General features: G+C 45.9%; 1 protein-coding gene across 1 annotated transcript in view; it reads right to left on the reverse strand.

Annotated features, from left to right (window-relative positions):
- Window positions 1-15,863, reverse strand: part of KAZN (kazrin, periplakin interacting protein) — a 576,871-nt gene that overhangs the window by 22,537 nt on the left and 538,471 nt on the right. The window contains exons 9-10 of the mRNA XM_004377229.2: window positions 3,247-3,452; window positions 2,653-2,771 (exon numbers count right to left, since the gene is read on the reverse strand). Of these exons, the coding sequence (XP_004377286.1) occupies window positions 2,653-2,771; window positions 3,247-3,452 (325 nt within the window). The remainder of the gene's footprint in view (window positions 1-2,652; window positions 2,772-3,246; window positions 3,453-15,863) is intronic.

Raw genomic sequence — 15,863 nt, forward strand, 5'->3', positions numbered from 1 at the left:
GATCTCATACCTCGGTGCCTCAGTTTCCTCATCTGTAAAATGAGGACAATCATGCTTGTCTCACAGAGTTGTAAGGACTAAAACAGACAAAGAATATCAAGCCCTCAGCACGGAGTCTGGGATGCACTGAGCAGTCCATGAGTAACAGTAGTATAACCATTGTTGTTTTTAATAAAAAAGAAACGTGGGATAGTGGAAAGGGGATTGACTTTGAAGTCAGAATCTTCCTAGTGTGACTGTGCACTGGCTTCTCTGCACTTCACTTTCCCCATCTGTAAAATGGGGATGAGAACGTCCATCCTGCACGGATGCTGGGATGGCTACATAAAATGCTGTCCATAAGTGACAGGTGACGAGCTGGCAAGAGGTCCGTGGGTTTCACTGTCAGTATTTTATAGACAAGGAGAGTCAGCCCAGAGAGGGCAATGCCATGAACAAGGTCACACAGGACGTCATGGTTGAAAATGTCCTTGAAGATGACCTCACTGGGGTTCTTGTCCCAGACCCCTAAAAGTTCCATGGGTGGTGGGTCAGAGGGTCCCAAAATGCAAAGTTGTGAAGTTTTGTATATTTCTTCTGGGGCTAAGTGGCAAAAGTTTGTTTGTTTTACATTTTTAAAGGGGCCTTGGACCCCAGAAAGTTTAAGAACCACTGTCCTAACTTAACCCCCTTCATTTTACAGATGGGGAGGAGATTTCTAAGCAAGATCTTGAAGGGGCTGCATGCTTTCTTCTTGCCGCTTAGAGTAAAATGTGAGAGGGAAGAGATGGACTTAAAAATGAACTGTACAAATGAAAACAGAGCTTAAAGATGTGGAAAATTCTGTTGTACCAACTCAGGACACATGTTCTAGAATTTTCACCAAGTGCTCATAATTGTTCAAACCCCACTCATACCTGGCTGCTCATCTGAACCCACCCCCTTGGAGGCTCTGTAGAATTGTGGTTCCTGGGGGCTCTCAGGGCCAGTCCTGAGTTGCGGGTACTTGGGTGACTGAGCGTAGTGAGGGTTTTTGGGGATTCGGAGAAGGAACTGGCTGGGAAGTGGGTGGTAACTGTGAGATGCTTGTGAGACCCTCCAGAGGGGAAGCCCAGCAGTGGGTGCAAACTGCTCCCCTGTTCCCACCCCCTACTTCTCCCCCCTCGCACAGACCACTCATCCTCGGGCTTGACACTGTCCTCTCTGGGCTGACTCTCCTTGTCTATAAAATACTGACAGTGAAACCCACGGACCTCTTGCCAGCTCGTCACCTGTCACTTATGGGCATGATTTTATGTAACCATCACAGCATCAATGCCAGATGGACATTCTCAACCCCGTTTTAAAGATGGGGAAAGTGAGGTGCAGAGAAGTCGTGTGTGCCGTCACACTAGAAAGTATCTGACTTCAAAGTCAATCCCCTTTCCACTACTCCATGTTGCCTTTTCACTAAAAAACAACGACGGCTACCACTACCATTACCTTGGACCGCCCGTGACTTCTGGGATGGGGCAGGGTTCTGACTTGCTGACAGGGCTCCGGGGCCTGCTTGCTTTGCTCGCTCAGAGTTGCTACCCAAGTTTCTGACCAGTCTGGTCTTGTGATTTCTGCCACCTTGGAGTCCCACCGAGGGCCCCTCTCCTGGACACACTGATGTGGTTTTCCTGCTCCCAAACCCGCCTGGGTTCCACCCCATCCTGTGCTCTCTTTAATCCACAAAGCTGGCTCTGCAAATAACAGCACACACCACCAGCTTTGATTAATTAACTGCACAAAAACGATGGGGAAACCAGTGAAGGAGATAATCATGCAAAACAGAAAGTGTCCAATTTACAAAGCTTGTTCCTCCCCATTCTACACACCGAGGACTGGGGGAACGGGGCTCCTTCCCCATTCCCTGGAGCTGCTGGGGGAACGAGGGCCCCCAGACAAGTTCTGGCTCACACAGGTGGGGAGAGAGGCAGGCAGGAGGTGGGGCCGGGGTGGGGGTGTGATCACGGGGTAGGGTGGCCACATCGGGAGTGGGAAGGGGGGGCACTCCTGCAGGGAGGGACCTCCTGGTTGGTGCTGCCCCTCCCACCTGCCCCTACTCCTCTGATGGAGTGGTTTCTATAAGCCCTTCGTGCCCATTTATCCTTCCTGCCTCTCTGCTTTGTGCAGTCTTTCCTCACCCTGGAATGGTAAGACCTGTGGTTTAGGGTGGGGTAGATGGGGCATCTGAGGGAGAAAGATGTGGCAGTCTGCTTCTGTAAAGATTTACAGCCTTGGAAACCCTATGGGGCAGTTCAGTTCTGTCTTATAGGGTCACTGTGAGTCGGAATCCACTCCATGGCAGTGCTTTTTTTTTTTTTTAGGTGGGGTAAGCGTTTTGGCCCAGTTCACAGATAGCTGCTTAGGCTGCCTGCCAAAATGGAGGCGTTCTGGGGGTGTGTGTGGCTCCCCTGCTCTGCACTGAAGTGTCACAGGGCATGCTGGGCTTCACTTCCTCCCTATGGGGGGGGCGTGTTCAGATTAGGGTTGGGGTATGCCTGAACCCCTTGGCCAGCAGCATCTTGGGACTATTTTAGCTGCACCCCTATGTCCTCCACACTGGCCCGGGCAATAGTGTCCCTTTGACCACTCTGTGTGCCCCGGGGGTCTCGGCGGCTGTTCTCCCTTCCCCCGGCGGCTCACCTCCTGCCAGCCTCAGCGTCTCGGTAGTCCTCGATGGCCAGGCGGAGCTTGCGCCGGTGCAGGGAGCTGCAGACGCCCAGGCCCAGCTCCAGGTCCTCGTCACTCAGGCTCAGCAGCACCTGTTCTCCGAGGAGGGGGGCACTGAGCACCCAGGAGGGGGCTGGGGAGGCAGGAGGGACTGTTCTCGGCACTTAAGACCTCCCAGGACCTGCTGCGGGCTGGGAACCAAGCCCCAGAGGTGTCCTCTGATGTGGGGCTGCCCGTCCCCATCTCCCTGCCCACCTTTCCATACACCAGGGCCAGAGAGCACTTGGAGCATTTCTGCAGCCTACCCTGGAGCCTCTGCCCCATGAGGTGAGGCAGAATCATCGTCCAGGCCAAAGGGGCACTCTAGTAGAACCCCACCTCCCTCCAGCCAGGTAAAGCGCTGTCATTCCCATTTTAAAGATGAGGCTCAGAAGGGCTATGTGGGCACTGGAGCCTGAACCCAGGTCAGCGGGGACCTCCTCCTGACCCTGGGGTGGGAGTGAGTGTGCTGGTGGGGAAGCAGGCCAGCCCCTGGGTTGGTCAAGCTCTTGGAGAGGGCTGTCCTACCTTCCCGCTCTTCACGTTCTCTGTGCAGGCCTTGACATACATGGGCATGGCCATGACGACCTCCAGCCAGGCCTGCACGGTGCCAGCCTTCCAGTGGGACATGGGCGTGGTCCTGACGAGCTCCACGTGCTGCAGCCGGTCCATCTGCTCCTCGCCCTCTGACAGGCTGAGGCTCTGCCGTGTGGGGCTACACTGGCTGTCAGAGTCTGCAACACACAAGCACACGCAGCCATGCTGGGGGACTCAGGGCTATAGGGGCAGGGGCTCGGCAGTCCCCACCCCAGGTGGAGGAGGAGGTTGGGGGTTGCAGGGGCAGGGGCAGGAGCTGGGCAGTTGCACCCCCAGGGGTGGGGGAGGAAGACAGTCTTCCCCATACACTTCTTTCCAAAATCAAAATAACTTTGTTTTGTTTTGCTGCCCCTCCATTACAAACATAACCCATTCCCCTCCAAAGGAAGAAGGAGGAGGGGGTGAAGGAGGAAGGAGGGAGGACGGGAGTAAGAAAGGAAGGAAGAAGGACAGAAGGAGGGAAGGAAGGAGGGAAGGAAGGAGGGAGGAAGGAAGGAAGGAAGGAGAAAAGCAAAAGATTTAATCCAGAAAGGAATAAAAATAAAACAGGATATGAAAATCATCCAAAATCCCACACAACCCAGAGACAGCAGCTGTTAGTATTTAGCTAAATACTCTTTGAGATACACACACGCCCACTCTCACAAACACACACAGACCCACGCACTGACACACTGCCTTCCGTTTTGTAGTATGCTTTTTTCCACTTACAATATGGAGGACATCGTTCGGTCTCAGTAAATAGAGATCTATCCTGTCTGCACACGGCAACAGAGGCTCCAAAATTTATTTCCCCCACCTCCTCCTGATGGGCATGGGGGTTGTTCCCTGTTTTTCACTATTGTAAGCAAGGCTGCGGTAGTCATCTTTGGGCAACTGGGTGATTGGTTTTCTTAGGATAAATGGAGCCCAGCTCCAGTCCTTCACACGCAGAAGCCTGTTTCTGGAGTGGACCTCACAGACAGAAAAAAAAAAAAAGTCTATCCACCAACATTTTCCAACCCTATTCTTTCATAGGGTTGCTATGAGTCAGAATCGACTTGATGGCAATGGGTCTTGTTTTATTCTTTCATCTATGGCTGGCGGCACCAATAACCTGAAAAACGTGTCAGACAAACAAAACCCAGAGGGGTAAAAATCTCTTTCTCTAAAATAGGGTTAAATAAAAACAAACAAACAAAAAAAACCCACTATGGTGAGAAATGACAAATATTAAGAAATAAGCTTGATTAGAAATGACCCTGCTGACATTGTATTTTCCAGAACCACTGCTGTTAGGGGCCGTTAAGTTGGTTCCAGGTCATAGCAACTCTATGTACAACAGAATGAAATACTGCCCTGTCCTGTACCATCCTCACAATTGTTGTTATGCTTGAGCCCATTGTTGCAACCACTGTGTCAATCCATCTTGTTGAGGGTTTTCCTCTTTTTCGCTGACCCTGTACTTTACCAAGCATGATGTCCTTCTCCAGGGACTGGTCCCTCCTGATGACATGTCCAAAGTACCTGAGACAAAGTCTCACCATCCTTGCTTCTAAGGAGCACTCTGCCTATACTTCTTCCAAGACAGATTTATTCGTTCTTCTGGCAGTCCATGGTATATGCAATATTCTTCACTAACACCACAATTCAGACACCAGTTCTTCTTCGGTCTTCCTTATTCACTGTCTAGCTTTTGTATGCATACGAGGCAATTGAAAAATACCTTGGGTCAGGTGAACCTGAGTCCTCAAAGTAACATTTTTGTTTTTTAACACTTTAAAGAGGTCTTTTGCAGCATATTTGCCTAATGCAATATGTTGTTTGATTTCTTGACCGCTGCTTCCTTGGGCTTTGATTGTGGATCCAAGTAAAATGAAATCCTTGACAACTTCAATATTTTCTCTGTTTATCATGATGTTGCTTATTTGTCCAGATGTGAGGATTTTTGTTTTCTTTATGTTGAGGTGTAATCCATACTGAAGGCTGTAGTCTTTGAGCTTCACCAGTAAGTGCTTCAAGTCCTCTTCACTTTCAGCAAGCAAGGTTGTGTTATCTGCCTATCGCAGGTTGTTAATGAGTCTTCCTCCAATCCTGATAAATTTCCTTTTCCAAGAGAACAATGATCCTCCAATCCTGATGTCACGTTCTTCTTCATATAGTCCAGTTTCTCAGATTATTTGCTCAGCGTACAGATTGAATAAGTGTGGTGAAAAGATACAACCCTGATGCACACCTTTCCTGATTTTAAACCATGAAGTGTCCCCTTGTTCTGTTTGAATGACTGCCTCTTGGTCTATGTACATGTTCCTCATGAGCACAGTTAAGTGTTCTGGAATTCCCATTCTTCACAATGCTATCCATAATTTGTCATGATCCACACAGTCGAATGCTTTTGCACAGTCAATATAACACAGGTAAACATCTTTCTGGTATTCTCTGCTTTCAGCCAAGATCCTTCTGACATAAGCGCTGATATCCCTTGTTCTACGCCCTCTTCTGAATCCGGCTTGAATTTCTGGCAGTTCCCTGTAGATGTACTGCTGCAACTGCTTTTGAATTATCTTCAGTAAAAATGATCATATAAAAACCATTTAGCCATCAATACAAATAGGGGACATAGTTAAAGCTACAGATGTGAAGTACATACGAATGTTCGTTACTGAGTTTGGGTGCTGAGAAGAGTAAGGTCATTTTCTTCTTGCTATATACCTTTGTGTATTATCAAAGTTCTTTAACAAACATGTTTAATTTTTATAATTAAAAATTGGAAAAAATTAAAACATAGGAAGCATCATAAATGGTTATTTGTGGGAGTTTATTAGGATGAATAAGAGTCCGTTCATATGTTGGAATATATGAAGTTAATAAAACATCTGTTGCAAGAGATGGGAAAATGTTCACTATCTATTGCCAGGGCAAAAGGGAGAATATAAAACAGCAGGTACAATGTAATCTGTTTTTTTTTTTTTTAAATTTATATATCTATGTATACAGATGAAGCCCTGGTGCCCAGTGGTTAAGAGCTACAGCAGTGGTTAAGTTGGCAGTTCAAAGCCACCAGCAGCTCCTTGGAAACCCTATGGGACAGTTCTACTCTGTCCTATAGGGTCGCTATGAGTCCGAATCGACTTGATGGCAATGGGTTTGGTTTTTTGGTTTTATACCAAAAAGGAGCCCTGGTGGTGCAACAGTTAAGCACTTGGCTGCTAACCAAAAGGCTGGCAGTTCGAATCCATCCAGTGGCTATGCAGGAGAAAGACCTGGTGATCTGCTCCTGTAAAGACTACAGCCTAGAAAACCCTATGGGGCAGTTCTACTCTGTCATATAGGGTTACTATGAGTCGGAACTGACATAATGGCACCCCACAACAACATATATATATATATATATATATGTATATATGAATATATACACACATACATATATAATATATATAATTTTTATTTAAAAAATATTTTTAAAATATAAGATAATGATATATATGTATTCATATATAAAATATAATATACAGAATTACATATAACGCTAATATATAATTATATGTATACAATACAAGATAAAGGATCCCTGGTTGCACAGTGGTTAAGAACTTGGCTGCTAACCAAAAGGTCGGGAGTTCGAATCCTCTAGCCGCTCCTTGGAAACCCTATGGAGCAGTTCTACTCTCTGTCTTATAGGGTCTCTACGAGTTGGAATTGACTTACTGGCAAAGGGTTTTTTCTTTTTTTTTTTTGGTGGATAAATGTTAAGTCTTTATCTCTGGAAAGGGATAGTGGGTAATTGTCAGTGTGTGCATATGTGAATGGAGTGTGTATGAGGGAGCGTGTAAGAGTGTGGGTGTGTGAGAATGTGTGTGAGTATGAGAGCGTGTGAATGTGTGCATACTTTTCTGTTTCCCAACTTTTTGCATTGACTATTATTTTTGAAATTGGAAAAACAAATCTAGAGATACTACTTTTTCAAGTTATAAAGCCTCCTTCCCTCCCCCCCTTTTAAGCTCCTTGCATGACCCGAAAGTGGCTGCACCAGCCTGATGCCCACACACTCACCCATCGCCCCAGCACCACAGAACCTTTCTTCCAAATGCCTGGGGCCTCTAACCTTCCAGCTGAAGGCCCTTCGGAGCCCACGGCCACCTTGCCTAGAAGATGCCACCCTGGTACAGCATGGCGCCAGGCAGAGTAGCTCAACTGTGAGTAGGCGTGGATGACATCTCATGCCTCAGTTTCCACCTCTAAAGCTGGCATAACACTGCTCTCTGCTGCCTGCCTCCTCCCCTGGGTGCTGTGGGGGCTCAGGAACAGTGGGTGTCACTGAGGGGGCGCTCTACCCCAGGAGGGGGAGGCTTTGAGCAGTCACTGCCAACATTACGACATTTCCCTTCTTGGGTGGGTGGAAGGCCTCTTTGCCCCTGGGAAATAGCAGGTGGGCACAGAAGTCTGCAGGTGGCTGGCTGAGCACACCTGTTGCCATGGTACCCAGAGTAGGAAACCCAGCAGCAGCTGCCTCTGTGGCACCACCTGGGTACCCTGCTTCTGCCGGCTGAGAGTGCTCCCCACTCAGGGGCACAGATCTGTACCAAGGAGCCCCTTCTGCTGGTGGCCAGGCCCAGGGACCCTTGGGGCTTGCAGGGAGGTCCTTCTGATCAGGCCCAGAATTCCCAGTCCACAGGGCTTACCACCTGCCCCCAAGCAGGGCATCCTTGCTGGGCTGGAGGGAGCTGAGAGCCACCCAGAGGCCTTCAGCCTTCCCAACCTTCCCTCTATCTTGTTTCTGCAGCTAAGTCCTACCCCCGTGTCTTAGCCATCTAGTGCTGCTATAACAGAAATACCACAAGTGGATGGCTTTAACAAACAAAAGTTTATTCTCTCACAGTCTAGTAGGCTACAAGGCCAAATTCAAGGTGTCAGCTCCAGGGGAAGGCTTTCTCTCTCTGTAGGCTCTAGAGGAAAGTCCTTGTCATCAACCTTCCCCTGGTCGAGCAGCTTCTTAGGCACTTGGACTCTGGGTCCAAAGGACACGCTCTGCTCCTGGTGCTGCTTTCTTGGGGGTATGAGGTCCCCTTATCTTTCTGCTCACTTCTCTCTTTTATACCTCTAAAGAGATTGGCTTAAGATACAATCTAATCTTGTAGATCTCATCAACATAACTGCCACTAATCCATCTTATTAACATCATAGTGATAGGATTTATAACACATACGAAAATCACATCAGATGACAAAATGGTGGACAATCACACAATATGGGGAATCATGGCCTATCCAAAGTAATACACATATTTTGGGGGGACACAATTCAATCCATGACACCTCGTTCCATGCATCTGGGGCGATGAGAGATGACTTCTGGCCAAGGCTGGTTTCCTCAAATTCCAACACATGGCCCATGTTGTCCATTTGGGCCAGGCCTTGGAGTTGAACAGATGTTGGATTTGGACAAATATCTTTACCTTTCAAACCCTCAGTTTCTTCATCTATAAAATGGATATAACAATAATAGCTACCTCTTAAGTTGATGTGAGACCCTGCATGTGAAGTCCTGGCCCATAGTGGGCACCCAAGGAAGGCTATTAGTGGGAATAAGAGGGACTCCCCTGAGGTTTGGGGACTTTTTGGCCTCACCCAGAATGCAGCTGTCACCGCCTCTGTCGCACTGCGCTCCGGGGGTAAAATGTGTCTTGAGTTCTTGCTCCTGCCCAGAGAGAAAGCCCAGTCCCACTTGTTGTCTAGCCCAGCTGGGAAGAAATTCATTGTCTCAGTTGGACTCTGGCCTGGATCAGGTGTCGAGGCGGGAGGTGGGATATGACTTTGTAGTGCTTGACTGTTTCTCCCCAAGGAACGGAGATAAAGGGGCATGAGAAGGGGGAAGAAAGAAGAAGACGGGAAGCAGGAGTCAGAGAGAGAGCTAGAGAGAAGGGAAGGAAGACAGACTCCAAGAGAAAGCCTTCAGGAGAACAATGTTGTTGTTAGATGCCATCGAGTTGATTTCAACTCATAGCGACCCCATGTGATGAGTAGAACTGCCCCGTGGGGTTTTCTAGACTGTAATCTTTACGTGAGTAGATTGCCAGGTCTTTTTCCCATGGTTTGAACCACTAATCCTTTGGTTAGCAGCTGACGGCTTAACCATTGCGACACCAGGAGATACAGTGACACAGAGACAGCAGAGACAGAACGATAAGTAGGAAGAGGAGAGAGAGAAGGAGACAGAGTGCGGGGGGAGAGGGAACGACAGATAAGTGGACAGAGACACCCAGGAAAAAAGCAAACTTTGGACGTGTGTGTCTGTGTTTTCCTGAGTGCGGTGTGTTTTGTGAGCATGTACAGGCTATTGTGTAGCTAAGAGGCCTCAGGCCCACGCAGGGAAGCCATCTTACAATTCATGGTATTTATGGGGCCCAGGCTCTAGGAACGCCACAGGCCAAGCTGGTTCGTAGCGACAACCACACATTTTGGTTTCTGACAAAAGACAGCTATTCCCCAGCCCACCTCCTTCACCTCACACCCCATGACTGATCTCCAGAGAGATGATACTGCAGAAGGAGCGGGGGCTGGGACCCCTCTTTTGGCTCATGAACTATTAATTAAAGGCAATTTCCAAAATACAGGCACTTCAGTGCCAGAGTTTATGCCTGGGATCCCATCCATCCCGGCTTTTTATTTTCCCTCCTTTTCAGCCCTGAAAGTGGGAATAACTCATGTTTATAGCCAGGCTGCTCAGCAGAGGGGCTGCGGAGTCACAGGGCGGCTCATTCCCCGGCGGATCTGAGGAGGTGCCACTCAGAGGCAGCCGCTTGGAATCCTTCTGAACACCAGGAAGCGAGGGGGGGACTTTGGGATGAGAGGTTCTGTGTTCTCCCACACATTGCCAACACACCCACACACCCACACACACACACACAGACACACACGTTCATACACACACACCCTCACATGCTCACATGTACACACACAGACATTCATATACTCACCTACTCACAGACACACACTCACAGACACACTTACTTGCACATTCTCTCTTTCACACTTATACACACACACACCACAGAATGTAGTAACCAAAGTTCTCCCAAACTGAGCCTACAGTATTAGCCTTGGTGAACTACAGCCCGCAGCCATATCCAGCTATTGGCTTGTTTTTGCAAATAAAATTCTATTGGCACACAGCCACGTCCACTTGTTTACACGTTTGGCTAAGGCTGCTTTCACACTACACTGCTTTCTACACGACACTGCTTTCCCACCACAAAGGCAGATCTGAGTAATTTCCCAGAGACCGTCTGGCCCACAAAGCCTGAAATATTTACTATCTAGCCCTTTACAGAAAAAGTTTGTTGACCCCTGGCCTACTGGTTCAGAGGTTGTTTTTATGATATGAGAAACTTAGGTTTGAAGCTCTGCTCTGTTGTTTACCAGCCATGTGATCTTGGCTAAGAGTTTTAAATTTTCTGAGCCTGTTTTCCCATCTGTAAAATGGGGATGGTTACAATGGCTAATCTCACAGGCTGGCATGAGGACTACAGGAGATGATGAATTCAAAGTGCTCAGCCCAGTGTGTGGCCTACAATTACCAAGTGGGGGTCTCTGTTCTCTGCAGGCTCATATCACTTACAGTCTAGACCTGCACGGTCCGATACGGTAGCTAGGAGCCCCACGTGGCCACTGAGCACTTGAAAAGCGGCTGGTCCACACTGAGAATGCTCTAAGCGCAAAATCACGCTGGGTTTTGAATGCTTAGTTAAGGGAAAAAAAAAAAGTTAAACATCTCATTAATTTTTATACAGCTACTCCTCACTTTATCAACTATCTCATCTGACACTTTGCATTTACAACAATAGTAAAAAATCTACTATCCAGCTATATTTCACATTAACGACATACTTCCGGCAGTAATGAACGCCAAGGTATGAGGCGAGAGTAACGCTGGCTGTGATGGTTAAGGTTATGTGTCAACGGGGCCATGATTCTCAGTGGCTTGGCAGTTATGTAATGATGTAGTCATCCTTCCTTTTGTGATTTGATGGGGCCATGATTCTTAGTGGTTTGGCAGTTATGTAATGATGTAGTCATCCTTCCTTTTGTGATTTGATGTGGCCATATTCCACTTTTGCATAATGCTGATTTTTGTATAACGACTTGGTCTTTGCAACTTAATCATGTTGATAAATGAGGAGTGGGTATATTTATGTATAAGATTTATAATTTTAAATGATATAAAATTTATAATTTTCAAAAATTTTACATTGATTACATGTCAAAATGATAACATTTTTGATATATTGGCTTAAATAAAATATATTATTAAAATTAATTTCACTTGTTTCTTTATTGTGGCTACTAGAAACTCTAAAATTACATATGTGGCTTGCATGTATTTCTCTTGGACAGTGCTGATCTAGATGGAAGACTGACTTTGTTTTGTTTTCTAATTCCATTGCCCCCCTCTTGCCTCCCACCTGTTGGTTTGGAATTTAAGCACTTTATTTCTATGCTTTTAACGCATTCTGTGCATCTCAGGTCCCACCCCAGATCTGAACAGAAACTCTGGGAGTGGGGCCCAGCATCCTGTGTTTTAAAAATGTCTCTGCCAAAGTAGCAGGGGCAGGGGTCTCGGGCCCATGCTTTCAGGGGACATCTAGGTCAATTGGCATAACAAAGTTTATTAAGAAAATGTTCTGCATCCCACTTTGGTGAGTGATGTCTGGGGTCTTAAAAACTAGTGAGCGGCCATCTAAGATGCATCAATTGGTCCCAACCCACCTGGAGTAAAGGAGAATGAAGAACACCATAGACACAAGGAAAGTATTAGCTCAAGAGACAGAAAGGGCCACATAAACCAGAGACTTCATCAGCCTGACATCAGAAGAACTAGATGGTGCTCAGCAACCACCAATGACCGCCCTGACAGGGAACACAACAGAGAGTCCCTGATGGAGCAGGGGAAAAGTGGGGTGCATAACTCAAATTCTAGCAAAAAGACCAGACTTAATGGTTTGATTGAGACTGGAGGGACCTCGGAAGACACAGCCCCCAGACTCTCTGTTAGCCCAAAAGTAAAACGATTCCCAAGGCCAACTCTTTAGACAAAGATTAGACCGGACTAGGGGACATAAATGATACTCATGAAGAGCGTGCTTCTTAGCTTAAGTAGATACATGAGACTAAATGGGCAGCTCCTGTCCGGAGGCGAGATGAGAAGGCAGAGAGGGTCAGGAGCTGGTTGAACGGACATGGGAAATCAGGGGTGGAAAGGAAGAGTGTGCTGTCACACTATAGGGAGAGCAACTAGGGTCACATAACAATGTATGTATAAATTTTTGTATGAGAGACTAACTTGAATTGTAAACTTTCACTTAAAGCACAACAGTAAAAAAAAAAAAAAAGGTCTCTGGGTGATTCTGATAAATGCTGAAGTTCTAGAACTACTGCTTTGATGGTTTGGTTACCCTTCAAAAATTACTATGCATATTTGGTGTAATAAAACTTAGGCTTGATCAATATCTTAATGCCCTCTTTTAAAACATATTAATTCTGATCACTCTTCCTGACTTACATGCTGCCATTGTTCAGTATTTTAATTCTGCCCTTTTCTTTCACCTCACCATTTAAACATTGTCATCATTATTTTATACTGATGTTTGCTTAAAATAATTTACCTATATGTTTACAAAGTATTTGTTCATCATTTCTTCTAGTATCCCAGATTGTTCTGCTTAGATAATTTTCCTTCTTCCTGAGAACATCAGTTAAAATCTCCTTTAATTAAAAATTTTTGGTGGTAAGTTTTTTCAAGATTTCTTTATCTGAAAAATACCTCTATTTTGTTCTTATTCTTCAAAAAGAGTTTTGCTGAGTACTGTTATCTTCTTTTAGCACTTTGGAGACATTGCTCCACTATCTTCTGCCTTCCTTTTTGATGGGAAGTCAGCTGCCGGTCTAACTGGTGTTCTTTTATCAGTTACTTTTAAGATCTTCTCTTTGTCTTTGGTGTTCTGCAGTTTCACTAGGATGTGGCTAGATGTGGATTTCTTTTTATTTATTCTGATTGATATACATTGTGCATCCTGAATCTGCAGATTCAGTTTTGGAAGATTCTAAACCATTATCTCTTATAATATTACCTCTTCTTCATTCTCTCTGTTCTCTCCTTCTGGGATTCCAATCAGACATAAATCAGACTTTCTCATTCTTTCTTCCCTATCTTCTAACCTAGTGCTGTCCAACAGAACTTTCTGTAATGATGGGAATGTTGTATAATCTGCATTGTCCAGTATGATAGCCACTAGCCACATGTGACTATGACTACTTCAAATGTGGCTAGTGCAACCAAGGAACTAAATTTTTAATTTTATTTAATTTTGATGAATTCAAATATAAGTTTAAATATTCACTAGTGTCTAGTGGGAGCCCTGGTGGTGAAGTGGCTAAGAGCTCGGCTGTTAACTAAAAAGTCAGCAGTTCCAATTCACCAGCCACTCCTTGGAAACCCTATGGGGCAGTTCTACTGCCTTATTGGGTCGCTAGGAGTCGGAATCAACTTGACGGCAATGGGTTTTTTTTTAGTGGTTAGTGGCTATTGTATTGGACGGGGCAGGTCTAATTTCTCCTTCATATTTTTCATCTCCTTATCTCTCTGCATTTTGTTCTGGAAAACTTCTTTAGATCCATTACCGGTTTGTTAGATCTCTCTTTAGCTATTTAGTATGCTGTTTAACTCATCCTTTGTTTTTTTAAATGTCATCAGAAAATTTTTTTCTTAAATTTCTAAAAGTTCTGTTTGGTTCAAGTTTGCGTGGCCTTTATGGATAGTCTCTTGTTTGCTCATGTCTATGATTTCATCTTAAATTTCATACATATTATTCTATATTTGGTGTCTGATAATTACTATCTCTGAAAAGAACTTGGAGGGTCTCAGTTTGCTGTTTGTTTCTGCTGCCTCTCACTTATGGTGAACTCATATTTGATCTTAATTTATGGGAATGTTTACGGTCTAAATAGCAGATGTTTTGCTCCAGACTGGATTTACATATGCTTCTGCTGAGATTGGAGGAAGAGATGGGGAATGGGCATGAGACCTGAGACCGGAGACCACTTCATTCTCCTTAGTGAGGACCCTGTTGAATATGAGTTTCCGGTCCCATTCCTCCACTTTGCCACAACTCGGGGTTTAACCTCTTGCTAAGTCCTAGTAGCAGCATCTGTCCCCAGGCCAACCCCTGAGTCTTGCATTTGTTTATCACTCACTGCTGCTGTTCTGGTTTTGGTTCTCAGCTTTTTGTTTTGGGGCTTTCTCTTACTTTTTGTGAGTTCAGTAATACATTAAGAAGTATGCTTTAGTTCAGATTTAGTTGTTTTGAAGAGGGAGGACCTTCAGAGTATGTAATCCTTCATACTGCCTGGAGTGGAAGTCCCTCTTTCTGTGGGCACCGTCCCCCTAGCACTCTTCATATTCTGCGGATATGACTGGTGCATGGATCTGTCCATCTCCTGGGCCACAAAGTGACCCCTTAGATCAGTGGCCCAGTCTATTTGTCTGTTAAAAACCAATTGCCACTGGGTCTATTCCAACTCATGGTGACCTCATGTGTGCCAGAGTATAGCTGTGCTCCACAGGGTTTTAAATGGCTGATTTTTCAGAAGCAGATCACCAGGCCTTTCTTCTGAAGCACCTCTAGATGGACTTGGACCTCTAACCAGCCGAGTACGTTAACTGTATAACCCAGGGACTCCGGTCCAGGTTATCAGGTTATAAGAAAGAGATGGACAATACCTTTTCCTTCTACTTTCTCCCCAGCTTTAAAAAAAAAAAAAAAAAAATTGCTGTCAAGTTGATTCCAACTCAGCCACCCTATAGGACAGAGTAGAACTGCCCCATAGGGTTTGTCAAGAGTACCTGGTGGATTCAAACTGCCGACTTTTTGGTTAGCAGCAGAGTTCTTCACCACTGTGCCACTAGGGCTCCCCAGCTTAGTCCCTTCTTACTCTACTCATGTTTGTACCCAACAAACATGAGATGATTAGTCACTTGGATATTCCCATGGGAGGCCTCAGTTTTTCTTGCCCTCCCCCAGGGATAAAAGGGCAAAGGAAGAGCACATTTCACAGGTGAGAAATGGCGGCTCGGAGAGGTGAACTGATGTTTCCAGCAAGTGAGAGTAAGAGCTGGGCCTCAACTCCATATTTCCTGTCTCCCAGCATAGAAGGACTATACAAGCAGCCTTTGTCCTCACACTTGGGTGCTCACACTTTGCTACAGGAGAGCATTGGGAAGGATTCCTGAAACTGACAGGAGGTCTGACGGTGAGCGGGGAAATTGCTACCAGCTGTGCTGAGCTAGGAAACTAGGGCCCTGCTATGAGTCAAAGTGAGAGATACGCACACAGAGAGACAGGCCAAACAGCCAAGGCACAGACTTCATAGGGCGATGGGGAAAGACAGGGCTGATGTGGGAACAAGGATGTCCGCACTTCTTAACTTGGGGCTCTGTTTGTCTGTTTGTCTTTTGGAATGATCTACCAAACACCAAGGTGCCTGCATACTAATTCTACGATCAAGGACACTCAT

The sequence above is a fragment of the Trichechus manatus genome, unplaced genomic scaffold (assembly GCF_000243295.1).
Source record: "Trichechus manatus latirostris isolate Lorelei unplaced genomic scaffold, TriManLat1.0 scaffold00048, whole genome shotgun sequence".
Classification (NCBI taxonomy): Eukaryota; Metazoa; Chordata; class Mammalia; order Sirenia; family Trichechidae; genus Trichechus; species Trichechus manatus.